The 25,743-nt window shown below is 55.8% G+C and overlaps 11 protein-coding genes and 1 non-coding gene across 12 annotated transcripts; 7 read left to right on the top strand and 5 right to left on the bottom strand.

The window, feature by feature from the left end:
• Window positions 1-555: 555 nt before the first annotated feature.
• Window positions 556-2,253, top strand: C8A04DRAFT_13112 (HAD-like domain-containing protein; the record flags this gene model as incomplete). Its single annotated transcript, XM_062777586.1, has 2 exons — window positions 556-1,038; window positions 1,072-2,253. 2 exons carry the CDS (start codon window positions 556-558, stop codon window positions 2,251-2,253), a joined length of 1,665 nt encoding a protein of 554 aa, XP_062635921.1.
• A 446-nt stretch (window positions 2,254-2,699) lies between these two features.
• Window positions 2,700-2,789, top strand: C8A04DRAFT_t99. The gene has a single exon. It is a non-coding gene; the product is annotated as a tRNA-Val (tRNA).
• Window positions 2,790-3,387: 598 nt separating this feature from the next.
• Window positions 3,388-4,963, top strand: C8A04DRAFT_13114 (uncharacterized protein; the record flags this gene model as incomplete). The annotated part of the gene is made up of 2 exons (XM_062777587.1): window positions 3,388-3,965; window positions 4,069-4,963. The coding sequence occupies 2 exons, from the start codon at window positions 3,388-3,390 to the stop codon at window positions 4,961-4,963; spliced, it is 1,473 nt and encodes a 490-aa protein (XP_062635920.1).
• Window positions 4,964-5,865: 902 nt separating this feature from the next.
• C8A04DRAFT_38200 (uncharacterized protein) lies at window positions 5,866-7,111 on the bottom strand (the record flags this gene model as incomplete). Its single annotated transcript, XM_062784155.1, has 3 exons — window positions 5,866-6,220; window positions 6,294-6,580; window positions 6,623-7,111. The coding sequence occupies 3 exons, from the start codon at window positions 7,109-7,111 to the stop codon at window positions 5,866-5,868; spliced, it is 1,131 nt and encodes a 376-aa protein (XP_062635919.1).
• A 1,386-nt stretch (window positions 7,112-8,497) lies between these two features.
• Window positions 8,498-9,802, bottom strand: C8A04DRAFT_29824 (uncharacterized protein; the record flags this gene model as incomplete). The annotated part of the gene is made up of 1 exon (XM_062781143.1): window positions 8,498-9,802. One exon carries the CDS (start codon window positions 9,800-9,802, stop codon window positions 8,498-8,500), a length of 1,305 nt encoding a protein of 434 aa, XP_062635918.1.
• Window positions 9,803-10,848: 1,046 nt separating this feature from the next.
• Window positions 10,849-11,298, top strand: C8A04DRAFT_13117 (GTP cyclohydrolase 1 type 2/Nif3; the record flags this gene model as incomplete). The annotated part of the gene is made up of 2 exons (XM_062777590.1): window positions 10,849-11,138; window positions 11,244-11,298. 2 exons carry the CDS (start codon window positions 10,849-10,851, stop codon window positions 11,296-11,298), a joined length of 345 nt encoding a protein of 114 aa, XP_062635917.1.
• Window positions 11,299-11,406: 108 nt separating this feature from the next.
• On the bottom strand, window positions 11,407-13,084 carry C8A04DRAFT_13110 (uncharacterized protein; the record flags this gene model as incomplete). Its single annotated transcript, XM_062777584.1, has 2 exons — window positions 11,407-12,501; window positions 12,629-13,084. 2 exons carry the CDS (start codon window positions 13,082-13,084, stop codon window positions 11,407-11,409), a joined length of 1,551 nt encoding a protein of 516 aa, XP_062635916.1.
• Window positions 13,085-13,963: 879 nt separating this feature from the next.
• On the bottom strand, window positions 13,964-15,334 carry C8A04DRAFT_29821 (uncharacterized protein; the record flags this gene model as incomplete). Its single annotated transcript, XM_062781142.1, has 2 exons — window positions 13,964-14,224; window positions 14,543-15,334. 2 exons carry the CDS (start codon window positions 15,332-15,334, stop codon window positions 13,964-13,966), a joined length of 1,053 nt encoding a protein of 350 aa, XP_062635915.1.
• Window positions 15,335-17,338: 2,004 nt separating this feature from the next.
• C8A04DRAFT_13126 (uncharacterized protein) lies at window positions 17,339-18,367 on the top strand (the record flags this gene model as incomplete). Its single annotated transcript, XM_062777594.1, has 1 exon — window positions 17,339-18,367. The coding sequence occupies one exon, from the start codon at window positions 17,339-17,341 to the stop codon at window positions 18,365-18,367; it is 1,029 nt and encodes a 342-aa protein (XP_062635914.1).
• Window positions 18,368-19,639: 1,272 nt separating this feature from the next.
• On the top strand, window positions 19,640-21,475 carry C8A04DRAFT_38196 (ankyrin repeat-containing domain protein; the record flags this gene model as incomplete). Its single annotated transcript, XM_062784154.1, has 3 exons — window positions 19,640-19,653; window positions 19,843-20,188; window positions 20,258-21,475. The coding sequence occupies 3 exons, from the start codon at window positions 19,640-19,642 to the stop codon at window positions 21,473-21,475; spliced, it is 1,578 nt and encodes a 525-aa protein (XP_062635913.1).
• A 943-nt stretch (window positions 21,476-22,418) lies between these two features.
• Window positions 22,419-23,570, bottom strand: C8A04DRAFT_29818 (putative pre-mRNA polyadenylation factor; the record flags this gene model as incomplete). The annotated part of the gene is made up of 3 exons (XM_062781141.1): window positions 22,419-23,238; window positions 23,291-23,340; window positions 23,406-23,570. The coding sequence occupies 3 exons, from the start codon at window positions 23,568-23,570 to the stop codon at window positions 22,419-22,421; spliced, it is 1,035 nt and encodes a 344-aa protein (XP_062635912.1).
• Window positions 23,571-24,000: 430 nt separating this feature from the next.
• On the top strand, window positions 24,001-25,584 carry C8A04DRAFT_38194 (uncharacterized protein; the record flags this gene model as incomplete). Its single annotated transcript, XM_062784153.1, has 4 exons — window positions 24,001-24,068; window positions 24,147-24,626; window positions 24,687-25,396; window positions 25,442-25,584. The coding sequence occupies 4 exons, from the start codon at window positions 24,001-24,003 to the stop codon at window positions 25,582-25,584; spliced, it is 1,401 nt and encodes a 466-aa protein (XP_062635911.1).
• Between the last annotated feature and the right edge of the window lie 159 nt (window positions 25,585-25,743).

Here is a 25,743-nt window from a genome sequence, read left to right as displayed (position 1 = left end):
ACCTCGTACGGCTCGCCGGCACACATGCGTCTCCATTCCCTCGAGGACCCCTGTGGAAATTTCTCAACCGCCACCCCATACTGGCGTCATACTGGGGCCCAGGGGTGGATATCTTGGGCCATTATCTGACACCGCCCTTGGGCTGATAGGCGAAAACGAAAGCAGGAGGACCTCAGTCATGCGAAACGACTGGAGCTGAGCGGCCTCCGAGCGACGCGGGTTGGGACGCGGGAGGGAACATGGACAGGACGGCTTCACCGATGGATTCGTTGTGTGTGTTCCAAGCGTGTTGTTCCGAGGGTTTGAGGAGGGCGAGGTGGATTGGGAAGTTCCATGCTTGAGGCGAGGGGGAAGCCTGGGGATTTTGTTGGTGTGGCATATAAGAAAGGCTTCGTCTCAAGATGTGGTTGCGAGTCGTTCTTGCTTGCTTATCTCACTCATCTTGATACCCAATACCCTCTATGCTCAGATTCCTCGAGTTTCCCAACGTTCTCTCCTTTCTTCATCTTGTTGGATCGCTTTAGACCAGACTTTAGACTTCGACACATCTTCACCATGTCCCAGCCCGGCTTCAAGGAGGTCGACTTCGGCTCGTCCCCCAAGAAACACACAATGCACACGCCCCCAGACTCACCGGAGAAGACCACCCACCCCAAGGACTTCCCCATCCTCCCCAAGAACAAAGATGGTCCTAGCCCATCAACCACCGCCAGCCAGGCCTCCTCGGCCAAACAAAGCCAATCCCAATCCCCAAGCAGCAGCCGCCGCAACCCCAGCATGACGCTAAACCTCGAGCACAACCTCGCCATCCCGAGCTCCCCAAGCCATGCCACTTCCGGCTCCGGCTCGCACAACACCATCGAGGTGCCCGCGCTGCGGTCCCCGGAAGCCGAGGTCTCGCAGTTCATGCACCACCTCTCATCCTTGCCGTCGACCAAGGAACGTCGCGTGTCCCGCAACTCGTTCGGCGCCGCCCTGCCCATCCCCAAGAGCAAGCGGCAGAGCCGTCTCAGCAGCGTGACCTACCCCGCCGAGGAGGTGCAGGGAGCGCTGGAGGCCGCGGCTAAGAAGAAGGGTTCCACAGGGTCAGGAAGTAAAGCAGTCGGGGGGACGGGCCTGACGCAGCGGGATATCCTCGCGTCGCAGGTGCAGGATGTGCTGGCGGATAAAGTCAAGGCGGCCAAGAACATGGCGTTTGTGTTTGACATTGACGGCGTGCTGGTTCACGGCGACCGGTTGATCCCGCAGGGCCAGCAAACTCTGAACATGCTCAACGGAGATAACCAACTGGGGATCAAGATCCCGCACATCTTCTTGACCAACGGCTCCGGCAAGCCGGAACTCGCTCGCACCGAGCAGCTCACCCGCATCTTGGGCAACCACATCGACACGGATCAGTTCATCCAGAGCCACACGCCCATGCGCGCCCTGGCGGAGTACTACAAGACCGTGCTAGTTGTGGGTGGTGAGGGTTACCGCTGTCGTGACGTCGCCGAGCAGTACGGCTTCGAAGACATCATCGTGCCAAACGACATCGTGGCATGGGACCCGTCGATCGCACCTTACCGGGTGTTCACCGACGAGGAGCGCGCATCCTCGCGCCCGCGGGATTTCACCAAGACCCAGATCGACGCAATCCTCGTGTTCTCAGACTCGCGCGACTACGCGACGGACATGCAAATCATCGTGGACCTGCTGCGGTCCGAGAACGGGCGGTTCGGCACCATCGCTGCTGATCCGGTGTCCCAGCGCATCCCGATCTACTTCTCCCAGGGTGATCTGCTGTGCCCGACAGAGCACCCCATCCCGCGTATGAGCCAGGGAGCGTTCCGCATCGGCTTGGAGGCCATGTACAAAGCGCTGACGGGGGTGGAGTTGGAGCGTGTGGTGTACGGCAAGCCGGAGCTGGCGACGTATAAGTATGCGGACGAGGTGATTGCGTCGTGGATGGAGGAGCTGCACGGGGAGGAGCGGGTGCCGCAGAATGTGTACATGATCGGTGACAACCCGGCGTCTGATATTGTGGGCGGGAATATGTACGGGTGGAACACGTGCCTGGTGCGGACGGGCGTGTTTCAGGGCGGGGAGAATGATGAGGAGAACCCGGCGAACTTTGGCGTGTTTAAGAATGTGTGGGAGGCGGTCACCACGGCGTGCAAGAAGGAGTTGGGTGAGGACTTTGTGTTTAAGTGGGATGAGAAGGTTGTCAACCCGGTATTACGGGACAGTGCGGGGTCTGCGATTGAGGTGTAGTATTGGGATCTCTGTTTTTCTTATATTGTAGGTTTCTCATGTTGCATTCCAGGTTACTCGTTGGCTGCTTATTCCTTTGCTGTTCCTTTTTTTGTCAGTGTTGCCGTCAAGTAGGAGCTTGATGTACCTACAGTTCATGTATAAACGGGAGAAGACATAGATGCTTCGAATACCATGGATGGACGAGGTAAATTTGGCTGTCTGTTTGAAACAGCGTTGCGTAGTGATTTGCCGCTATTTCGATTATGGTAACTTGAAAGGTGCGTCAAGTTGAAGAACTGAAGACCTAGTCGCCATACAATTAGCCAGACAGTAACAGCGTTCCGGCCCACGGCAACCTCTCATTGCAATCCCTCTTTCCGCGGCGGCCTTAGCTCCTTCCCCGGGCCTTTATAACCCGCCCTTGGGCTATTCCTTCCAAAAGCTCCCCCATTCGGCAAATGCTTGACCTTGCGGATGGCGCATTTGGGGGAGCGCGGGCAGCCACCAAGCTTGCCCGTTATACCGCGGCCCGGGTTCAACTCCCGGGCCGGTCACAAGTAAAACCCTCCCGTGGGTTTTCGTAGCCGTCCACTCCACCTTCCTTCGAGAAAGGGGATGTGGGCGGTGAGCTTTTTGTGTTTTCCTTTTATTTTCATTTAAACGGCTTATCAGTAATACCCGGAATCCTAGGCCATCGCCCGTTTTGTATCGTCTCCGGAGTTGTTTTAACGGACGTTCGATGGGACAAATAATCGGCCCACAGCTTTACGTTCACATCAACACTTGGAATCTCAACGTCACTGATGGATGGCTTAATGTTCAGAAGCCCGTGGGGGTACCGACTGCGATTTAGGGGCCACATGGCCGCAATTCCTTGGCTTCGAGGTCGCAAATGGCCACAGTTTGCCTCAGTAATTGCAGCATCACGGCCATACCCGATTCGGCGCATTTCTGCAGTTGGCCCGAGTTCATGCACCATGCATGGTCAGGTGATGTAAATTCGACCTCCCCTCTTCTCCCTAGCCAGCAAGTAAAACATCACGCACCAGGCAGAAAATATTATCCAACACAAAGTGACATGCTAACAACTTGACCCAGGTCTTGGCTCCGACTCTTTTGTCCCTTTCTTTACCCCTTGCCAACCCCATCATCATGTCCTCCTTAACTACAAATCCGGCCAACGCAGACGAGGATGTGAGAACCAACCTGGACCCGACGCCACTACTATTCAACGACGTGTATTTTGATCGCCAATCCGAATCCACCTTCTCCCCGTCCCCGTCTACCTGGGCGCCATTCTCCCGCCTTCCAACGGAACTGCGTCTACACATCTGGAAGCTTTCCCTCCAACAGCATCGCATGATCGAAGTCGATCTCCTAACCATCGCCCGCAACAACATCCCCCGGTACACCAACCGCAACCATCTCGGCAGAATCATCAGCGACAAGAACTACACCCGCCGGCTGCGAGGCCGTGAGTCCTACGCATTGTCGCTCACCCCACTCCTTCGCGTCAGTCATGAGGCGAGGGCCGCCGCGCTCAACTTCTACCACATCCACTTGCCGTTAAGTACGGGGCAGGTTCTGTACCTCAACTCAGAATATGACGTCGTATATGCCCGACCCCGATATAAGAAACATCCCGTGGGGGGTGATTACATGCGAGACGACACATTTCTCCTCGCCGACTTTCTGCATGACGTCCGAGCGTATGATCACAAAGACCATGGGTAATTCCCTTCCACTCTTGTTTTTGTCTCCCACCCCAGGCTTTGTTCTCTCTGTCCGATACTATCTCCTCCGTAAAATTCTAACCGCTCAATGTCTACCTAGAATCACCCGCCTCGCCCTAGGCAACGAAATCCTTCACCAATTCCTCGACTACTTCAAAGGGAAGACCTGGCTAACCCCCGACAAGCTCCACCACCCCACCGCAGCGGCTTCCTTCGCTGCCATCCTCCGCCACAAGCTCCACACTTTGTTCTACATCGTCGACTTCCGGTATTCCGCACGCGGCATGGGCCCAAACCCCTTCAGCAGCGGATGGCGCACTCACTTTGCCCAGAGTTTCCCCCTCCGCCGACGGGGCCATGTTGCGGGGGGGTTTCAATGGTTTCCGGCAGACCCTCGGCCCGGCGTGGCATTGGATCTTCGCCAGGTGCCGCTGTGCGAGGATCCGCGGACCATGTTGCAAGGCTGGCGGGACCTGGAGCGGGTTTTCTTTTTGTTTGATTCTGGCGTGCCCACGGAAAATCAGCAGCAAACCGCCGCTGCCAGTCGAGAAAGTGATGACGATGGCGGTCACGGTGGGTGTCGCGTTTATATCTGCCCCACCCAGAAATGGCCAACCGTCCCCAACACTTGGCCACCGGTGGTACCACCAACGATAGATCTGGACGGGGATTACAAAATACAAGAGCGGGCAGCCGAACGCGAGGCCGTGTGGTCAAGGGACGAGCTGAGGCAGCACTTCCGAGACGAGGTTACGCAGTGGGAGAAGCAGCGGGCGAATTATCCGTACTCCCTCCAAGATAGCCCCCCGGGTTCCATGTATTCTGCCGACTCGCCAGAAGAGATGGAAGTGTTTCTGGAAATGGAGAAACTCCCCTGTACGGCCATTGGTATGTGGCTAATGGAAGCGGAAGCCTTCCCGCCACCTACCGATCGGAGATTCCATACGTTTAACCTGTCGAGTATCCGGCCAGGTTTGCTTTTGTTTCAGGTGTGACGGGATCTCGCGGGGTTTATATAGTTAACGGGAGATGCAGTAGCCAGGCGTGCAAAGTAATGACCAGCTCGGGGCTTGGTTAAGCGTCGTATTTAAGGAGACACCGACGAGAGAAACGTCAGTTGTCGGGTTGTGAGTGTCCACAGGTTGGGCTAACTGACTGCACAAGGCGGGGGAATAAGTAGAAGTGCGTTGGGAGGAGGAAGATAACCAAGACATGATAATAAATATGACGAAACACAATGATCTTATCTCACGGCCAACTAATGCCGCTTTCCTTGTGACAATAAAGGACTTCTAGGACCTAGGATCTGTACAATTGTCGTCTTGGTGTCGGTTCTGCTTTGTCTGCATGATTAATCGAGTTCAGGTCATCTTTCTTGCCTGGTAATTATCGGTTTATCAGTTACTTTACCTGTTGCGGAACTTGCTCTTCTTCGGTTGGCAGAAGTTCTGCTTGCAGGAGCGCCGGGGCGCTTTGTTTCTTGGCCATCTTGAATCTTGAACAAGAAAAGAGAAAAAAGCAGGAGGTTGAGGTGGTCGAGTGAATGCGTCTTGTATGCGACATCTCTTCGTTATCGCGGGATTTGTTTTTGATGCTGGTGTTTTATTGGGCGTGAGGGGAATTTTTGGTGGTGGCAGTTGTGGGCCAGGCCTGTAGTTATCCCATTTCAGGTGTTATTACAACCGCCGCAGAGACAGGAGACAGATATTGTTCTAAAGGTAGATTTTTTTTACCGGGCTGGCAATGCGGTGCTGGAAAAGCACAGCAAGTGTCTAGGTCGACCAAAGTTAGCGGACAGGTCGTCACAGAAAATTGTGCTTCCGGATTGTCGATGATGAGTAAACTCGTTCTACAATATCTTGAAAATACCGAGGGGCAATCTCCATCTCCCCATCATCTAGACCTGTCTCTGGAGCTGAAGCACCTGCGCCTGCAGCATGGCAATTCGCTGCTTCAGCTCCCGCTCCTGCTCCAACGCCTGCTTAGATCGCCCCCTCTCCTGCTCCAACTCCTGCTTAGATCGCTCCCTCTCCTGCTCCAACTCCTGCTTAAATCGCTCCCTCTCCTGCTCCAACTCCTGCTTAGATCGCTCCCGCTCCTGTTCACGCTCCCGTTTAGCACTTTGGATTATGGTATATATGTTGTCCTCCTCTTCCTCACCATTACGCGGCTCGTATCTTCCTTGGTAAATGGCGCGGGCCTTGAGGAAGATTTTCCGGAGTTGTTCATACGTAAGGCGGACCTGAGGATTGCTGTGAGGTGTCAGTTTTTGTAAAAAATGAAAATAAAAGAAATAAATAAACTAAAAAGAGTTAGGAAACAAACCGTTGTATACCTGCAGCAGTCTCGGCGGCCGAAGGGCGACAGAAGGAAACAGGCAAGTTGGTAGGACCGATAAAGTCAGATAGGTACAGACCAACCTCGCCCTCAGGCTGCTCGACGAGCTTTTCGTCGTAGATGGTGTCGAAATAGCGAACCCAAGTGCCAGCAGCGGTGCCGTCCGCGACGCACAAGGCGACCTTAGCCCGGTTTTCCTTTCGATACTGTACATCGAGGACAATGGCGGCCTGGATGTCTCCCTCACCGCACTTAATATACTGGCACACCTTTCTCTCCACGTGTTTGCGAGGCTCGCTCTACGAGACCTCGCCCACCAGCGAAGGAAGCTTGTTCTTGACGGAGCTGAAGGCAAATTCGCCTTGCTTGAGGATCTTCGCTTTCTTTTCGATACTAGCTGTGCCGAAGTTGAGGATCTCGCCTACAATGCGCTGGCGAAGCGCGTCGTCGGGAATCGTTGCCACAAAGCGCGCAAGACTGAGTTCAGCGTAGTTACTCGTGCCCACTAGCATCTGGAAATGGAGGCTTGTTTCTGTCATGATATCGATGTAAGCGATGCCGGACTGGTAGTCGTACTCAAACCGCCGGATCTTGATCTGGTCGAGCTTGACTAGCTTCTTATCGATACGCCCGCATAAGTCCCCCGGAGCGTCGGCCGGCCAGTGCAGGCTGAGGATTGACTCGGTGCGGTCGCGCCGGGCATCGACGATGTGCTGGACGATCTCGTCGATCGAGTAGCCGTCAACTGAAATAATGTTAATGCAAGACTCGGACTCGGACTCGGACTCAGACGCGAGCGAAGCCATGGTAACGGGAGAAGAAGCGCACGCAGCCATCATCTGGGATGACTGGTTGCTGGTGATGGAATGTTGGGAATGGTGTGATGGAGGAGAGATTGGAAGCAGTGGAAAACTCACTGATTGCTTGCTCGCTGCCTTTTTGTAGTTCTCTAACAAGCAAGTGCGAACCAAAGTTTCTCACACGGTGCAACAGTGAGTTTTGGTGATGAGAGGTGCGAGGCAGAGTTTCTCACACGGTGCGGGGGAGGTGCACAAAGATAAAACCTGCTGCTCTAGGCGCAGTACGCAACAGGCAGAGATACGCCGTCCCAGAATCCCGACGAGGCACGGCGTGTGCCGGGCATTCCAACTTGGTCATGGACCTCTGTCCATTGCCTCCGTTTCAACAAGGATCCAGCGAGCCAGAAACAGAACATGTCAGGGTGGCACGGCGCACACTACATCTTTGTCGACACGCACGACACCACCATCAACCCGCAACTCAAGATCCTCAGGGTTTCGTAGGGTCAGAGTGAGAATGCAAATATTGGCGCCGACATTGATGACCCGATGCGTCTGCACTCGGACATATCTCGTGGAAGGGTGCTGTAATGACTTACTGAGCAGCATAATACTTTTTTACTTTTGTTACGGCACTAAGCTCCTTTATCGGGACTGAATCTCTCTTACTACTTTCCCTAAGGCTTAGATCTGGGCTTTGGATTAAGTAACTTGTGAATTTTTTCTTTACCACCATAGCCCGCCGCCCACCCAATGTATAGGAAAGCTCATCTCTTTTGGTTTCACCACCGACCTACTTTGGCGTAACAGTTAATGTGCCCGTTCCAGCCCGACTGTCGAGAGGGCATTTTCATGACAGACAGGGCAACGAGCTATAGTGCGGCGGAAACCGACTGGGCTGGAGTCAAAGGCCTTTTTATATCCGTAACTTTCCCTACTGCACTTCACTAACTTCAATCAAACGTCTAGACGGCAGTAGAATCCTATTTAGCGACCAACACCATCACTGATGTGGCTGCACCTTGTACAATATGGTTTCAAAATCAAGCAATGCACCGGAAGCTCCAGATAGGCACTTTAGTCGAGACACCAAAATTGGGCCACACGGCTGCACAGGCTAAGCTCACCCATAGCTCACCCTAGCTCAGGAGCGGCTCGAGATCACGCACAATCATGGAAATTGCTAAGGGCAACTTTAGGGTACAAGAATATGCTGTTACCTTGAAAGGGATGGGGTTGTGGGGGTTCGGGAGGATATCTAATTAATGATCGCCACGTGCAGCAAATCCCTCTCACAACGCAACGTCCCAGAGAGCCATGATCAGAAGTAAATTGGTCCCAACATACTAATCCAGCGACCAGCCAGCTTCCAGCTATGCGTTGCTAACAAGGCTAGGTAACATCTACATCTGCGTCTGCGTCCACAGTGACACCGGGATGGGGACTGAAGGTATCGGTAACCCAGTTGCGAAAAACGGTATCGACCCAACCACCAAGCGTTTCGAGCACAGCAACCAGCCGATAAATGTCTAAGGAATTACTGCTCGAACCAATCTCGGTAGGGCCGCAAATCTCAATCCTGTCCAAACGGTCGACGGCAAAGTAGAGTGACCAGTGGTGTTGGTAAACGAAGATGAGGGGTAGTGTGGGAAGCGGGGGGCCTTGCTTGCCACCGCCCACGCCGAGCATCTCCATACGCTTGTGCCACGCCGCCGTCCAGATCCCCAGTTGCAGGCGGGTCATTTCGGTATCGGCCGAGCCCACCGTGACCGCGATCGAAATCGCCGTCGGAGACCGCGCGAGAGGCGGATAACCCGTCTGGTTCACATGCAGCTGGTCCTGGGCCTGCGCGCCGGCAGTGGGCTCGGCCAGCATGTACGCCTTGAGCAGCCGCTCCTCGATGGCCGCGTCGACTTCCGGGCTGATGCGAGGCGCAATCACATAGTCCACCTCTTCGCGCCCGGATAAATCCCACAGGTCACCAGTGACAAAAGTCGGGCGGAAGCAAGATAGGATTCTGGCCGATGTCGCGTTCTCGTAGGTAACAGACCCAGACCGCCCCTGTCTCGACAGGGCGAGCTTCAGCAGCGGCCCGTGGAGCTCTGCGTTCCACGCCGCCTCGCAGCGCTCGAGGCGACGGCACTCTCTTGCAATGCGCCCGAGGTCCCGGATCTTGTCGAGCTCGGAAAGCGCGTATCGGGTCCGGAGCGAGGCCTCTGGCCTGTCCGTAAACAACAGACGCGAAAGACGTAACCAGCCAAAAGACCGGGGTCCTTCGTCGTCGTCCTTTTTCTGCTTCTCTTCCCTCGTTTCTTCCTCGTTCCGGTAAGCAAAATCCGGGGGTGGGAGACACCCCGAAAGGGCTTCAATCTCCGAGCGTATCTCGGCGGGATAGATGCCCTTGCTGTATCTCGAGACCTCCAAAATGTCACATTCCAGTTGTCGCACATCCTCAGGGAGCTGCTGGGCGCCTTCTCGGCCGCCCAAAAGGGGGAGGTGCAGGACGGGCTTATCGAGGTGCTGGAGCCGGTGTATGAGGCTAGCAGGTTGGTGGGATTCTTCGCGGTCAGGAGACGGACTCCTCCCGCTCTCCGAGGACAGAAACGGGGGATTGTCCTCCACGACTTGTGGCAGATCTGGCATGCCCGAAAGCCAGACATCGATGGCAGGGCCGCGTGGCAGCGATGGTTCTGCCATTCTTTTTTGTGTTGATGAGATTTGTGTTGGGCGTTCACGCGGTGTGTCGCGGCAGCCTCTGAGCCTTGACGGGGAAGTGACACGGAATCACATGGGTACAGAGGCAGCATTGGTTGAAAACAGGGGAGCCAGGCCCAGGCGCCTCAGCCCTATTCCTCAACTTCACCGCTCTCCCTAAATAGCGGGCGATAGCAATAAAAGATTCGAAGGTCTCTCTAGCTGGTCTCGGATCGCAACGGTTCATTGGACAAATGGGACAAGGAAGTAATTACTTGCTAAGTACCTAGGTACGCCGGCCCCCAGCAATGCTCCCAATATCTCTATTGAGGTCTGGCCAGTCTACCAAGGGATGATAATTAGAGATCAAGGGACATTCCTTTTTTGGAATTCCACTTAGTTAGTGAGTTCAATGGCAGATAGTTATCATCATATCAGTTCCCGGCTCAACATAATGCCTAGCTTTTGGTAGGACAACACACTATCCCACTAAACGCTGGTTTTAACATCTTAAGTCAAGGCCGTTCATACGCTTGATTCCGAGGATTATTGGTGTTGCAATATTAGTTACAGTGAAGCACAGGTATTGGCGCAGCTTCTCCTGTGATTCTCCCCTTTCTGATAAAAAAAAAAAATGACAGGGCGTGGCGTTGAAAAATCTCGAGGCTAGACTCGAGCTCAAATTCCTACCCAGCCGTCGATCGCCGTTCCATGCTCACGGAAAATATCATCCTCGATTGGAGACGGCCGTCCGTAACATACGTGTTAGTAGACATGTACCTAATTAACGTGCGTAGTACATACTGCGGGGTCTGGAGTTCCGTTGCTCCGCCCAGCCCTCGGCGCACTCCCGGAATCCACTCAACAAGTTTGTCAATCCCGAAACTTGCACTACATCCGTGAGGGTGAGGACATAGAACAACAGGCATACACTAATTATCACCGAAAACACCAACCCGCCCGACCCTTCAACCGTACCACGCAACCTCGAACCCAAATCATCACAACCCCGCCCTCATCCCCCCTAGAACCCACCACGGGCAACAACCATGACAACCCCCACCCCAACAAAATACAAACTCATCTTCTTCGTCCCCCCCTCCGCCCTCGAAGCCTGCAAAACAGCCATCTTCGCCGCCGGCGCCGGCCGGTATCCCGGTTCCGGCAACTACACCGAAGTGTGCTTCACATCATTCGGTACGGGCCAGTTCCGGCCCGGCGCGACGGCCAATCCGCATATTGGTACGCCAGGCACGCTGGAGGAGGTGCAGGAGGCGAGGGTGGAGATTTTATGCGTTGGGGAGGAGGTGGTGAGGGGGGCTGTTGGGGGTTTGAAGAGGTTTGTTTTCTTTCTTCTTTTCTTGCCATGAATGTTGCTTGTTAGGTTAACTTCTGGCGGTTTTCCGATTTGATGTTTTGGTTGAAGAGCTAACGGTGACAATAGGGCTCATCCGTACGAGGAACCGGCATACGAGGTGTACAAGTTGGAGGATTTCTAAATTGGACGATATGCCTGCTGATCAGATCTGAAATGGATGTAGATGTCTAAATTCATAATTCATACCAACATCACTTGCATGACCGAGACTAGCCCAGTCATCCACTGCTCACGCAAAAGCAAGCTTAAGTTGCGCATTATACGCCTTCTTATCCTCCATCTTCCTCTTCACCAACCCATCCGGATCCTCACAATAAAACTGCGAAATCACCTTCTCCGCCGCCCTCGGCAACGACCCGGGCCGGCAAAGATGACTCTCCAACAAAACATACATCGCGTTAACCGACGTCACACAATGCCAGAACCACGTTCCCTTGGACTCCCACGACTTCTGCATAATCTGCGGCACGCTGAGATCATGGCCCTGCCCTGGCCCCTTCTCCCACAGTCCATTTTCCACTTCCTGCTCCCGCAGCGCATCCATGAACTCCTCCCGCACTTTGCTGAACTCCTCGTACGCCTCGTCCTCGATCTCGTCGATGCCGCGGCTGGTGAGCCAGTAGGGGACATCGAGCGCCTCGGGCGGTAAGGCGCACATCCATTCCAGGTCGATGAGGCAAGTGACGTTCCAGTCGTCGTCGACGAAGATGTTGCTGGCGTGGAGGTCGGTGAGCTGGAGGAGAAACGGGCCCTGGCGGTGCTCGCGGGAGATGTACCGATGGGAGAAGGCGCGGAGGAGGGTCTTGACGGTCATTTGGGCGCGGCAGTCGGGTTCGCTCTCGGCGGCGTTGGGGTCGTGCAGGAAGCGCTGGTCGTGGAAGGTGATGGCGTCGGAGACGAAGGGTTCGGTGCAGGTGTAGGTGTGGCTGGGTTCGATGGTCCGCGGGGCGCCGTCGTTTTCGAGGATGGCGGTGGAACAAAAGAAGGGCCGGTTGGTTAGGCTGATGGTGCCGTCGTGGTGGAACTGGAAGGATCCGATCCGCGGTTGCGGGATGCGGGCGAGGGATAGCATGATGCTGGCCATTCCGCTGAATAGGTTCCGTCTCATACCGGGGGATTTGCGGTGCTTTTCCCACGTGGTCGCTAGGGTTCGTCCTATGCTGGGGGTGATGTACTCCATCACCATGTACGCAGCAGGGGCTGTATGCTGGGTTGTGGTGGGGGTGTACTGAGACAGGAGAGGATATCCCAGTAGCCCGTAGACACAGCGCCAGAAGCCGTGGACAAGCCGCCGCAGGAACGACTTCTGATGAACATGAGTGTACTAGTTGAATCGATAGTTTAGCATAATCACAAGTGAACGATAATCATACCGATCGACATGTCGGCCCTCCAAATCTCCCCCTTCCTCCGGTACCAATGAGATCCATCAAAACTGAGCCCAAGCTTACATGGCGTTCATTCGAAAACCCGAACCCATACAAATGCGGGATCCGGACATCCGGACACTTCTCCTGCATCCAAACATACGCACCAGCCTCGCAGCTGGTCTTCTCGTCCACGGTCCCGGGGTACTGGGGCTCAGCGAGCTTGTGCGGCATCCCACAGCGAAACATCACCTTCCTCGACTCCCCCCAGGGCTCGGCGACCTCGAGCAACACACAAATGTTGAACGCACCGCGGATCCATTGTCGTCGGTCCAGCACCGTGCAGGCGTCCTGTTTACGTAGGCCCAGATGAAGCCTGGTGAGGGCCTCGACCGACTCCCGGTCCTGCCATAGCTGCTCCGTCAGCGCTTTTACCGCGGGCACATGCGGGATGCGGCGGAGGACGTTAAATTCTTCCTGGACGGCCGCTTCGAAGGTGGTGAGGGGCGCTCGACCCGGGATCTCGACGACTGCCGGCATGCGGTCCAGGGGGGCGGAAAAAAAGACACAAAAAACAAGGGGAGGATCATATGCTGGTCGGCGTGTTTCTTGACAACATCACGAAATTGTCAAAATTTAGCGGCTCTTTTTCCTTGCAAAAAGATTTTGTTGGAATGGCCGGCTTCGCTGGTTTGAGGCCCAAAGGGGAGTGCATTTGCGCCATGCAGGCCTGCAGCGGCCAGCAGGGCGATTACGGGCGATTATGGGTTCTAGGCGTGTGTTGTCCGTGCGCGTAAGCCAACCACAGCAGAGGCTGAGGGGCGTGCCGGGTGATACTTTCCTTCTGTGGCTAAAAAGTAACCAAAATCCGCTTCTCACCGCTACAACTATTGGCTCTGTGGTTTTGTCCACGCCAGGCCCGCATTTGGTTGCATCATGTCGAAGCCCAAAGGTGTTGGGTTTGGAGTATATTCGGAATCCAGAAGTTTCTCAGAATGATTCAGTGGCTTGAATCTCCAGTTCTGGTTTGATTCTCGAACTGTTCCGAACATGGAGTCGAAATATCAAACCCGGTCTCGCTGTGGCCAAAAAAAAAAGCGGCACACTTAACCAGATAATTAGCTCAAGTCCAATCCATCAACATTCGATCAAATCTTGGGTAAATTTTGATCGATTTACTCCTTTTTGTCTTTTTTCACTTCCTAGATTTATTCTTTTTGGGTTTCCACTTTTTTTTAGTTCATTCTATTTGGTTTTTTTCACTTTGTACCAAAAGTAAGTTATCCAGGGACTTGGCCTGCCGCTGTTTTTGGCCATCGCGAGCCGGTTGAATTAATAACTAATGGTGAGCCAGCGGTGAATACTCCCTCCTGTCTAACAAAATCCAAATGGCCAATTGCTCTTAGGGATTAAGCCCCCTTATATTTCATCACCATATTCTGCCATCTGTTTCCGGAACCGCCCCTCGTCCCACATGACCCACGCGATTTGCCGCATTTCCCTTCCCAAACGATCACCATAGCCATTGTAATAGACGCCCTCGCACACCCAAGTCCATCCCAGCGGGGGCGAAGGCTTGGATTCGAATGAGTCCGGTTCCAGATCCCCAACGAACGGTAGCGGTTCGCGGGCTTCCGCCCTCAAGTCTCGCTCGGAGGGCTGCTCAATCCGTCGTTGTTCCTGTGTGTACTCGGTCAAGACGCCAAGGAGAAGTTCTCTTGCCCCATTAATGCTTTGCGGCACCGTAGCGAGCAGATGTTCGTAACCCCCTACTTTGAACAAAGCAGTGTACAAAAGTTTGAACACGCACATTGTTGTCGTTTCTAGCCCACCACTCATTTTCGTTGCTTTGAAAGGGTTGTGGAATTAGTATCGTTAAGGGGAGAGAGAGAGAAGAGAAAGGGGGGGGAGGGGCTAACAAGTAGCTGTGAAATAGAATGGTAAATCCAGGGCCTGTGGACGTCCCTGGTTTTCTAACGCAGGGGACTCCGGGCTTACACCAGAGTAGACTTCTTCTAAGCTATCAAGCTCTTGCCTAACCCAGCAATCAACAGAGACGATCTGCTCAACCTCCCAGGGCTCAAACAGGAATAAGAAGAGGCTAATGATGTCGAAATCCTCCAAGGCTATCGGGGAAGGATCATAGCGATTGTATCCGTAGAACAAGTTGTAGCCTGTCGAGAAGCGATACATGGCACGCATGATGCGCCCTCGCTCCGTGATACTCGGTGGCTTAGCGGTTGCCTCAAGGGTCGAGAAATGGTTCAACGACCAAGTCATGAAGCGTTCCAATAGGGGTTCCATCACAGTGAAATGCAATCTCGACACCTCCCTAACCTCACTCTCCGTAAGCTCATTAGGAGGGCCGCCCCATGCAGTGGCGAGGAACTTGGTAATTTCATCCTTGTTGCGCTCCTGTGCGAACACTCCCGGACTGGATCGATAGGCGGCCGAGGCATCAGCGATGGTTACGCCCAAAGCTTTCTGCAGGCACGCGCGAAGTAATGGTGTCTGGTGCAAGCGGTATGACTGGTAAAAGACCGGAGATGTGTGAGCCAAGGTGAGAAGACTTGGGTAATCGAGTTCCTCAAGAATAATACGGCGTATTTCGGCAGGAAGGCCCTCCAAGGCGGAATTGGTCGCTTGCATTGGTTCGGGTGAGGCATTCGCACTAGACATGGGGTCGTTCTTTTGATGCGTGGCTTCTGACGATCCTGTTGTGGGTTCAATCGAGTGCCCTGAAGCTATTGATGGGCCTGGTTCAGGGACAGCCGATACCTTGGATGTCATGTTGAGGATGTTCTCATGGACATCAGCAACATGGCAACACGTTGGCGAAATTCGTCGAATGCGTCGCGTCGTGGGATGTACTATGTAGGTTGTGGAATAATGCACTAGCGCGTCTCAATTTCCTCGAAGGTTGTAACCTAATAGGTACTGTACAATCGACCTTGAAATCGGCTGGGGGCTGAAAGCGTGAAAACAGAACGTTGGGGTGTGTGCACTAGAAAGTTTGTTATTTACTCCATGGCCGTTCTAGTCTCAACGTCGGGTCCAACGTACTTCGCAAAGATAAGGTGATTAGTCCCTCTCATTGCGCCCCGTTACAAACTTTGCTTGGTCGGGACCGGCCCGACTGGCACGGTGCCCAAATGCCGACACCGAGACACCGAGACACCGAGACACCGGCACACCGGGTCCCGTCATCACCCCCCAGGCCGAACCTGGAAGATTCGAGCGCCGATCGCAGGACCTGAACTGCCTGATCTGGCCCGGGCCGGTGCGCACCATGACTACCCAGAAGCTTATCTCGACGACAGTGTTCCAGTATCATCTGTGTTTTTGTTATAAAAGGGAGGTGAAGCAATTCTGGCTTCCAAAAGGTTCAGTGGTATGAGATGATTTTGTTTTTTGGAATGTTCCTTCCGGGGGAGAAAACAGCGGGGTCCCGCTGTGCGGGCCCCACCTTCCGCCCGCGAGGACTTCTGCGCTTCGAGAAGAAGGGGCAAAGCACTCTTCCACGTCCAAGTTTTTGTGGAGGAAGGCGCACTGGTGGGCTTCGGCATGTGGTGAAATCCAACCTGACCTCCGAGCATGTTTGTCCCCGTCGTGTAACAACCATGTCTCGGTCTGCGCCCATTTTGAGAATGCAGCCGGAAATGAGGTCGGAAGGTTCTCCAGCGCACCAATTCCTGTCGCTCTCCGGCGTATCGTGGGGGCCTTTCATCCTTCATCTCGTCTGACGTTTCAGGGAACCATCATCCGAACTCAACTTAGTGGGTGTCCTCTGTCAGCACTCAGCAGCCATCCCGAGATTTATTGGCTCTTTGCGTCATCTGCACCCGTCCTAGGCTCAAACGGTTCTCACTCCACACTAATCTGCCGCTATCGAGCCGGGCCATCTCACCCATTCGCCCACAAATCCGACGCCATCGTGACTCTGCCAACCGTTTGCTCCGAGAAAACTGGTGTTTGTCACTCACACATCTGCGAACATAGTGGGCAGGGCGTGGGTCACAGGGTCTTGGATTGTACATAAACGACAAGATCCTCAGGCGCCGAGTTCAAGCCATGTAAGACCACGGGGCAATCTTCCCGCGGAGGGTTGAAGGCAGGGGTGTGTGATTTTCTCAATACCTGCACCTTCGTACCGGGCTCACCAGGGAGCGGTAAGGTTCCAGGCAATACGGATAGATCCCCTGTGGCCCGGATTCCAGGGCGTGGTTCACAAGAAGAACTGCAAATAAGGCACTCCCGTCGCCTCTCCCAGCCAAGGCGGCACATGCATGGGAAACAGGGTTTGTGGGAGGATGCACCACCCACCACAGCAGGTACCGTTAGCGGCATTCCAAGCGAGTCCGGCTCTGAAACCGGCCCCCGCCCCGATGCCTCTCGCTTCTCTCGGAGAGCTGGCGGCAGGTGGTCACACCTCAGCAGTTTAGGTATGTATTTGTAGCCCCATCTCGCCCAACCAGAACGGCGCAGCCGTCACCGTCGGGCGATAGTTATCGCATGCCGTGAACCACAAACAACACAAGGAGAGCAAACGATTTCCCTCGACGTTGGGGGCCGGGAAGAACTTGGAGAGCACTATCCCCTCTTTCGACAACCCGTGAGCGACCCGTAAGATAAAAGCCGATCGCTGAGCTCCGTACCATCTCATGTACACAAGCTTACCTCGCATTAGATCTGTGGGGGAATAGACACAGCGTGGAGCTGAACGCAGGCTGCGTTGCACAGCGCCAACTGCAGCAGGGAATAGGAACGACACCTGCACTAAAGCTTGGCCACACAATGCCGACCTCAACCCCACCAACGCCAACACCAGAACTGAAGAAAAAGCCCAGTTTCCGGGATCGATTAAGAGCATGGCAGAAATCACCGCCGCGGACGCTGGAAATCGTCACAGAGGAAGCCAAGCCGCGGTTTGTGTATGAACCGACCCATGCTGCCGCCGACTTTTCGCGGCTAGCCGTATCACCACAGAATCCATCCCGGCACCGGTCTGCGACGACACAGACTTGGCCGAGGAGCAAGCCGAGCGGGTCCCAAAAGGTGCCAATACAGGCCGACGACAAAGGCGAGAGTGAGCCGACCGCACGAGCTTCCCAATCGGGGACAAATAGTCGCTCACATACGTTAACCGAAGGCCGTTCCCGAGGCGCGACGATCGAGACAACTATTCCAACAAGCAATCCGTCAATACCACAATCAGCGGTGGCTCCCAGCCGAGTCCCAGAGTTGAGAGAGTCGCCATCGACGCAACAGCCGCAGTCGGACTATGAGTTGTTCATAGCACGGGCGGAAGCGGAAGAACGGGAGCGACGCAAGCTGGCCTTCCACGGGATCCCGCAACGGGGCCGGGGATACACGGCGGCAAATGCGGAGCGGCTCGGGTTGTACCCGCAGCGTCCGGTGCCCGTACCGATCACAGCTTCTTCGCCGGTCCGGGAAACGCCTGGAAGAGTCAGCCAACAGCCGGATCAAACCCGTTCCAATAGAACCACCCGCATACGAGGCACGGAAGAAAAACCGCCGGGCCATGACAAGCACCAAGACGGTCGTGGTGGTTACGGCCGACAATCTAGCCGGATGCCGGGCCATATCACGGCCGGAACCGGTAGCGCTGCAGTCGATGTGTCGAACACAGAAATACCGACTGCGCGACCGGTCGTGACGTCGGGTCTCGGGGATGCTCGGAAAGGCCGGGAGCTCCCACAGCGTACATTGCGCCGACAAGCCAGTCTGACGAAGCGAATCACGCAGTACATTCGGCCGGCGAAAACGGCAGCAGAGCGTGCGCGTGAGACGCTGGTCGAGTGACCAGGCAAATGTGGGAATGGGGACAGGAGGATCGGTGGTAATAGTGGGCGCTATGAGATGAGCTATGCCGGTAATGGCAACAATAACGGGTCGATGATGGTTGTTTGAACAATGGCTTTGGGCAACGAAACAGGGTGCAAGACGGAATCGGAGATAAAGGCTTGGGTCGGAAGGGCAGACACTTGACTGTTGTATCCGTATCGGGGAGATGCGGAAACTCTGTGCTTCGGCGGGATGGTTTGTGGCTTTCGCTGGCGATGCTGAGTCGACGGCAACGGAAATACCCTTGTCAAGCCCATTGCGCCTGTCAAGCCCTGTTGGTTTCTTGTTGTTCATCGCAAGACGTCAGCCAGCCAGCCATGCTTGTCCCAAGCCAGTCCGAAGCAGGGCGGAATCATCAATGGAGAAGAGGTATCGCAGGGTGGGAGCTGCGAGGTGAAACCAGATTTGTCATGCGCCAACTGCGATGGTCGGAGTTAGGAAGTGGCCCGCGCTCTCTTCCCATTGTCGTCCATGGGAAAGACGTGATGATCACTCCCAGAAGTCCAAGGGAAAATGCAGGAATGTGAAATTTGGGGCAAAGTAGCGAGCGACCAGACCTCAGAGAGATCAGTGCGCCCTCTATCACGACGGCCGCGCAGGATGTCGCCGGCGAATGCGAGACAGAAACAGCAGAAGCGGCCGGATGTTGTTCCGCTGAGCGCCATGAATGGAGCGGAAGGGCCCTAAACGGGCACTTGGCAGTGGTTGTCTCGCCCGCCCCGAGCGTTCGGCGTCGCACTTTCCGCAGATGTCCTATCTTGTCGTCTTCGTTGTCGTTTCCTCTAATTATTCGCCTTTCTTCCCATTCTCACGTCTTCTTTTATTTTCTATTTGTTTTCCCCCTCTCTCTTGCTGCTGCATTCTTCCAAAGTGGAACACGCCCCCCCCGACGGATTCAGGCAATCGGATGAATACTACGTCCCATCTGCGATCTCGAATTGCCGTATTGGGCGCGGCACAGCACCAAAACAGCGCCGAACAGGCTTAAAAGTTGGGCCTACGAATAAGGTAGTTAGCTGCCGCGCGCCCGCAGTTGCAGCCGCAGTGTGACCCGCCAGACCAAGAACTAGAACACTCCTTCAACAACGTGGAGCTTACGCTCACGCTCAACGAACCGAAAGACCTGTAGAGTCGGCGCAGGGCGTCAGCTCACGCAACTCGCATCGCACAACCCCTCCACAGCAGACACTGCGCGTCAGACTCGCCGCGGGGTGGAGCACCGTGTGCATGATGGCATCATCGACGTCACTGCCGTCGACAGGAGATGCGCCGCAGGATATCAGTCCAAGTCCTGCTGCGACTCCGGCAGCATCGGGTTCAGCATCAACCTCGACGTCCGTCTCAACGCCAACATCAACATTAATACCACCCCCGTCTGCGTCTGCCCCGTCTACTCCCTTCGCCCCACCGCCTTCCTCCCGGCGCCTCTTCAGTGCGCTCCCAAACGAGCTCGTCGTCTTCGTGATCAACGGCCTCGACCGAGTCCAAGACCTCGCGGCGCTCGCGCTCACCAACCGCCACCTGTATAGTCTTGCGAACGTGCATCTGTACAAGCGCGCGGCCCAATGCGATGATGCACGCCCGCTGGCTTGGGCCGCCAACCGCGGCATCCTGTCGACCCTGCGCATGGCCCTCGCGGCCGGTGCGGACCCGAATGCTGAGCTGGTCGAATTTATCTCGACGGGGGAGTGGGAGGCTGTGACGGCCACGGCCCGGGCAGATGCGACGGCGGGCCGGGAGAAGACGCCGTGGGCGATGTGGGAAGTGAACAACCGGCCGGTGGTTCCCAGTGAAGGGGGTGAGGGGGACGGGCAGGCGACAAGAAGAGTTGAAGACAGCAGCAATGAGTGGAATGCCCAAGGCCAAGTCACTGCTGCTTCCGGTACCCACAACGGTGGGGTGCATGGTCACAACCAGGGCGAGAGAGGGAGCACGCCGTCGAGTACGGCCACGACGATTGCACCATCGCCCCAACCCGCCAGCACATCCGACCAGGACTCGGTCGTCTCCTCCGAGGAAGATCTATCGGAGCGAGAGGATGCCACGCCAGCAACAGAACGCTCGCCCACGCCCACGCCGTGCATGCTGGCACGCCGGTACCGTGCCATCCACCTGGCCGCCCGCTCTGGTCACGACGACGTGCTTGAGCTGCTACTCCGCCACGGCGCGCTCGTTGATGCGCCCTCGGAACGATTCTGCGCCTGCACACAGCAATACGGCCTGCTCAACATGCTCGAGAGCCCGGACCCGGATGCGCAAAACCCGCTCTGGACCCCGCTCCACGCGGCCATCTGCCACCGGCACACCTCTACCGCGAAACTGCTCCTCGCCCACAAAGCGAGCCCCATGATGGAACCCCTCCCCTCCCTAGAAATCCCCGGGTTCGTGGCCGCGTACGCAACCAGCCCCGAACCCATACACTTCGGCGCGTCGGCCCTGCACCACGCAGCCGCGTTCGGCCTAACGGAGCTTGTCACGTATCTGCACACCACCGCCCGCATCCTCCCCGACATCGACATCCTCCAAGACAAAAACTATCTCACCCCCTTCTACTACGCCGTCGCCAACCGCCGCTGGTCCTCCACCGTCCCGCAGCTCCTCCAACTCGGCGCCAACATCCACTGCGAAATCAGAATGTACATCCCCTACACCGCCATCACCCCGCTCGGCGAAGCCTGTCGCCTAGGCCACTTCCCCATCGCCGACCGGCTCCTCGCCCTCGGCGCCGACCCTTCCAGGGGTTTCATCGCGCTCACCTCGGGCGGCTGCCTCACCCCGCTGCACATGTGCTGTATGCGCTCGGCGCAGGCCGTCGGGGAACCGCGCGAAAACGGGGATGACGACGAGGAGCGCGGGAAAGCGCGGATGGCGACGATGGAGAAATTGGTGAAAGGGGGCGCGAAGACGGATGCGATGGATTGTTTTGGGGACACGCCGTTGTCGGCGGCGGAGAAGGCGCAGAATGTGTTTGCGCTGGAGGCGTTGGAGCGGTTGAGTTTAGAGGATAAGGAGGTGGAGCATACACCAGAGGGCAAGGAAGGGAAGGTTGGGGGGTTGTTAAGCTGATGTCAGTATTTAAAGGTATGGTTATATATCGTGTAGTTCTGGGGTGGTCATGCGTGGTATGGTTCGTTCTGTACCTGGCGAGGTGATGGATCGGTATGTATTGTGGATATGGTGAAGGGAAGCGGGTGATAGCGGAGAGTCTGGCTGGATATACCCCCTTTCCTGTCGTTTCGTTGGATCTCGGATTTCTCGGATTTTGGATGGTCTCAGTGTTGAGGCGTGCATAGACCAGTTGGGTGTAGGTGTCCATAGGTCACGTCACGCTGCTCATTTCTATACATGGTAATCGGTCAATGTGGTCTTGTAGCCCCAGGTGCCCGTGTTCGAGTGTTGTGTTTAAGCTGGTGTGTGCCGGGTTGATTTGCTTGCTGTCACAGGTTGAAAGGCTCTTCACTTGCTACAGCAATCCGCAGTTCCATGACAGTGATCAGGTCAAGTATGGTTTGTAACATGCCCGGTTTCTCCGTCACGTTGGCTCTGTAGCAGTATTTACGTTATTAAGCCAGTATTGCTGGTTTCGCTTAGTTGTGACGTGTTCCGGGTCTAATTAACTACTGTTGGTTTGGGTTCTTTTAGAGATGGTTCGAGATAGTTATCTAGAATTGGGGTCGCAAAAAACAGATGGTCATTGCCGCAGCAAATGGGTACTCTTTGATACTGTGACCACTGGGAAGATGTGGATATTTTGGCATGTTGATGTTGTGAATCCACAACCTCTCGGCTTGACACAGAACGACCATCATTGTTCTGACAATGAACCGCTTTCTTTACCGTCATGCATGTCTTCAACGATGCAATCTTCCGTACGGATCAGTCATCCCCAACGTTCGACGGTGGAGAGTAGAGAGTCGAGTTCAGCAAGATATTTTACGAGCTTCACTGTGTCGCAACTCGGGTATCAAAACACTACTCTCTCTACATCTACCAGATGCCAAACGTCAGACTACCACCTCCTCCCCCGTCCCCTCCCACCCCGACCCCCGCCCATCTGCTGCTCATACCCACCATACTGTCCCTGCCCCCCATACCCCCCTCCAAACCCCTGGCCCTGACCTCCCTGTCCGCCCTGTCCGCCGCCAGCGCCGCCCCCACCGCCTCCATACATCTGCATCATACTATTCATATCCATCTGACTCGGATCCATCCCACTCGCCATCATCTGCTGCATCATCGCCTGCATCTCCGGCGGCATCCCCTCCATCCCTGGCATTTGACCTACTACTCCCGCACCACCGCCGGGTACACCACCTCCCGCACCAACACCAACACCCCCAGGTCCCTGGCCGGCTCCAGCGGCTCCGGGTCCGCCGCCGGCACCGGCTCCAGGCATCCCCGGCATCCCCCCCATCATCATCATACTCGTCATCTCCTCCATCATCTTCTTATTACTCTGCGCAATCGCCTCCGGGTTATACTCGGCCCGTAACGCCTCCTGTTTCTGCGCGTACAGCGCCCACGTGAACTCGTCGAAGCCGTAGTTGAAATAGTCTGATAAGTCAGTGCCGGGACGACGCCAGGGCCGGTCTTGGTCCCCCGAGGGGGGAAGGTCGGTGTCGATGTTGACTTGGGTTAGCGGCTTGTTGGTGGGTTTGTGTAGGGGGATGGCGTGGATGTCGATTTTGGAGGTGGAAGCGGGGGGGTGTTGTATGTTTTGGTGTTGCTGGGGGGGTTGGTGTTGGCGGGAGGGTTTGGGCGCTGGGGTGGTGGTGTCGGAGCCGGCGGTGCGTTGGGGAATGTTTTTGATTTCGCTGTAGCGGGATTGTCTGGGGGGGTTAGTGAGATGGAAAGAGAGGGCAAAGATGCAATGGGACTCACGGTGGAGGAGCGGGCTGGGAGTCTTTGCGCTCTGTGACAATGTCGATGTCCTGGATTTGTTAGTTCTTCCGGTTTCTCTTATTTCCCGGAGCGGCGGTAAAGAGTAAGAACATACGGAATCCTCGTCCTCGTCCATGGCACCGCCCTCGTCCTCTTCCTCCCCCGACTCTAGCTCGTCGTTGGGCTCTTTTTTAACGGTCGACGCCTCGGCCGGAGTGGCCGTTGCCGGAGCTTGGGGCTCTTCCGGCGCGTAGAAATCGTCCTCGTCGTCGATATCCATAATGATGGATTGACGAATGTAAATTCAAATTGGCGTGAAGTGAATGTCAATTTTGCCTTGGATTGTGGTTGTTGCGTTGTTGACTTTGGTTGATTTCTGTTGCAAGGGCAGAAGAGCAGAAGCTCAATTGAGGTCGAGGTTGCAGCGATGAATGCACGGGCACGCCTGAGCTGTCCTAATTCGGCAGGCGGTCAGAGCTCTGCAACGCGACCAGAGCTTCACTGCAGACGACGCGGTGGGGCGCTAAAACTTTAGCGCGACCAGACAAAACATAGCGCAGCCTCGCAGCAACAGCAAGAGCGACCCGACAACAAGTAGCACATTTTGCAGCGGCCGAACGAAAACAGCCCATCTCGTGGCCCCCAATTAATTCCGCATTCCAACTCCGATCCGTCTCCTACTTCACGTGTTGCTACACAACGACACAAACATGTCTTTCGGACGCTCGGCCAGTGGTCCGGGCGGCCTGAGCATCAACACCGGCTCGGCCAACCTCTTGTGAGTTCATGCGAAATGCGAAAACCCGACTAAGGAGGTTCACAAACGGAACCGACAAACAAACTGACACCCAAACAGCGGATCAACCACCAGTCAGCCCGCAGCCGCCGGTGGCCTCTTCGGAGCTGCTACATCCCAACCGGCCGCCTCCCAGCCCCAGCAACAGCCCTCGCTTTTCGGCTCGACAGCTACCCAGACACCTGCTTCGCAACCTCAAGCCGCCGGCGGATTGTTCGGACAACCAGCGGCCGCCGCGACATCTCAGCCCCAGCAACAAGCGACGACAGGAGGCTTGTTCGGAACACCTGCGGCGGCTACCTCACAACCCGCGCCGGCCGGAAGCTTGTTTGGGGGTGCAGCTGCCGCGACATCACAACCGGCACAAGCGGGTGGGTTGTTTGGAGGCGCGGCGACACAGCAGCAACAACCGCAGCAGCAGCAGCAGCAGCAACAACAACAGCCGGCTGCAGGCGGACTCTTTGGGGGGCTAGGCGGAAGCACCGGCGGCATGTTTGGGGCAAAGCCAGCAGCAGCCAGCACGGCGGGAGGTGGTTTATTGTAAGTGCCACGGGTTGAGTTCCTTACTACTTTGAACTGATCCCAACTAACTCGTTCCAGCGGCCAATCCCAACCACAAGCAGCCGGCCTCACCCTCGGCCAGTCCACGCAGCCCCAAGTCGTCCCCGGCGTGCGCATCGACCTCTCCAACATCAAATCCACGACCCGCTTCAACGACCTGCAAGAGACCCTCCAGAAAGAAATCGCCCAGCTCGATGACGCAATCCAAAAGTGCATCAAAGACAAAGAAGCCGTCGACGCCTTCCTCCCGTCCCATGGCGAACAGCTCTCCGCCATCCCCACCGACGTCGGTTTCGTCACGCGCAAGTCAGAAGGCGCCCACGCCGCGCTGTCGGGCGACATCCGCGCCATCCACCAGCTGCGCGGGCTCGTCAAGGAAGACGCCGACCACGCGCGGCTCTCGTTCAAGGCGATTGACAACCTCAAGCTGCCGACGCAGTACCACCAGGCGGGGTTGTGGTCCACGTCCACCCGCGGCGTGTCGTCCTCTGGTGGGGTGCGCCCGGGCGCGACGGGTGGCGCATCCGGGTCGGGCGCAGGCGGACCCTCCGGCACGGCCGCGGCCGACGCGCAGAGTAACACGGATCTGATCAGTTTCTTCACGCAGACGGCAGACGAGATGGGGGAGATGATGAAGACGTTTGAGCGCAACCTCGGGGAGATCGAAGTGCACTTGCACGGTGTGCAGGGGAGTATGCTGGAGCAGATGCAGCGGGCGGCTGCGCAGTCGCGGACGGTGAACCAGGGGGGTAGTGCTGGTGGCCAGGATGGTGAGGGTAACAGTGGGAAAGGAGGGGCGGAGGCGAGAGTGGCCGAGTTGGCGGCTGTGTTGAGGGACTTTGAGGAGAGTATTCTCAAGGTGGCCGGGGTCGTGGGGGGTGTGAAGGAGGGGGTTACGGAGCTGCAGTTGAAGGACTTTATGGGGCATGGAAGCTAGGCTGTTGCGTGGAACGTAATGTCTATTTGTGTATGATTTCAGCGGCGTTGTTAGAGGCGTGAGATACGGTCAATACCAGCACTCTGTTCTGACCTCTGTTTACAACTCTTTGGGAATCCCAAGTTTGTCAATTGGTATCAATTCACCACGCCTGCTTTT

Source organism: Dichotomopilus funicola (assembly GCF_033296635.1).
Source record: "Dichotomopilus funicola strain CBS 141.50 unplaced genomic scaffold C8A04scaffold_43, whole genome shotgun sequence".
In the NCBI taxonomy this organism is placed as follows: Eukaryota; Fungi; Ascomycota; class Sordariomycetes; order Sordariales; family Chaetomiaceae; genus Dichotomopilus; species Dichotomopilus funicola.
The sequence above is the reverse complement of the archived record's forward strand: the minus strand, read 5'-3'. Positions and strand labels throughout refer to the sequence as shown.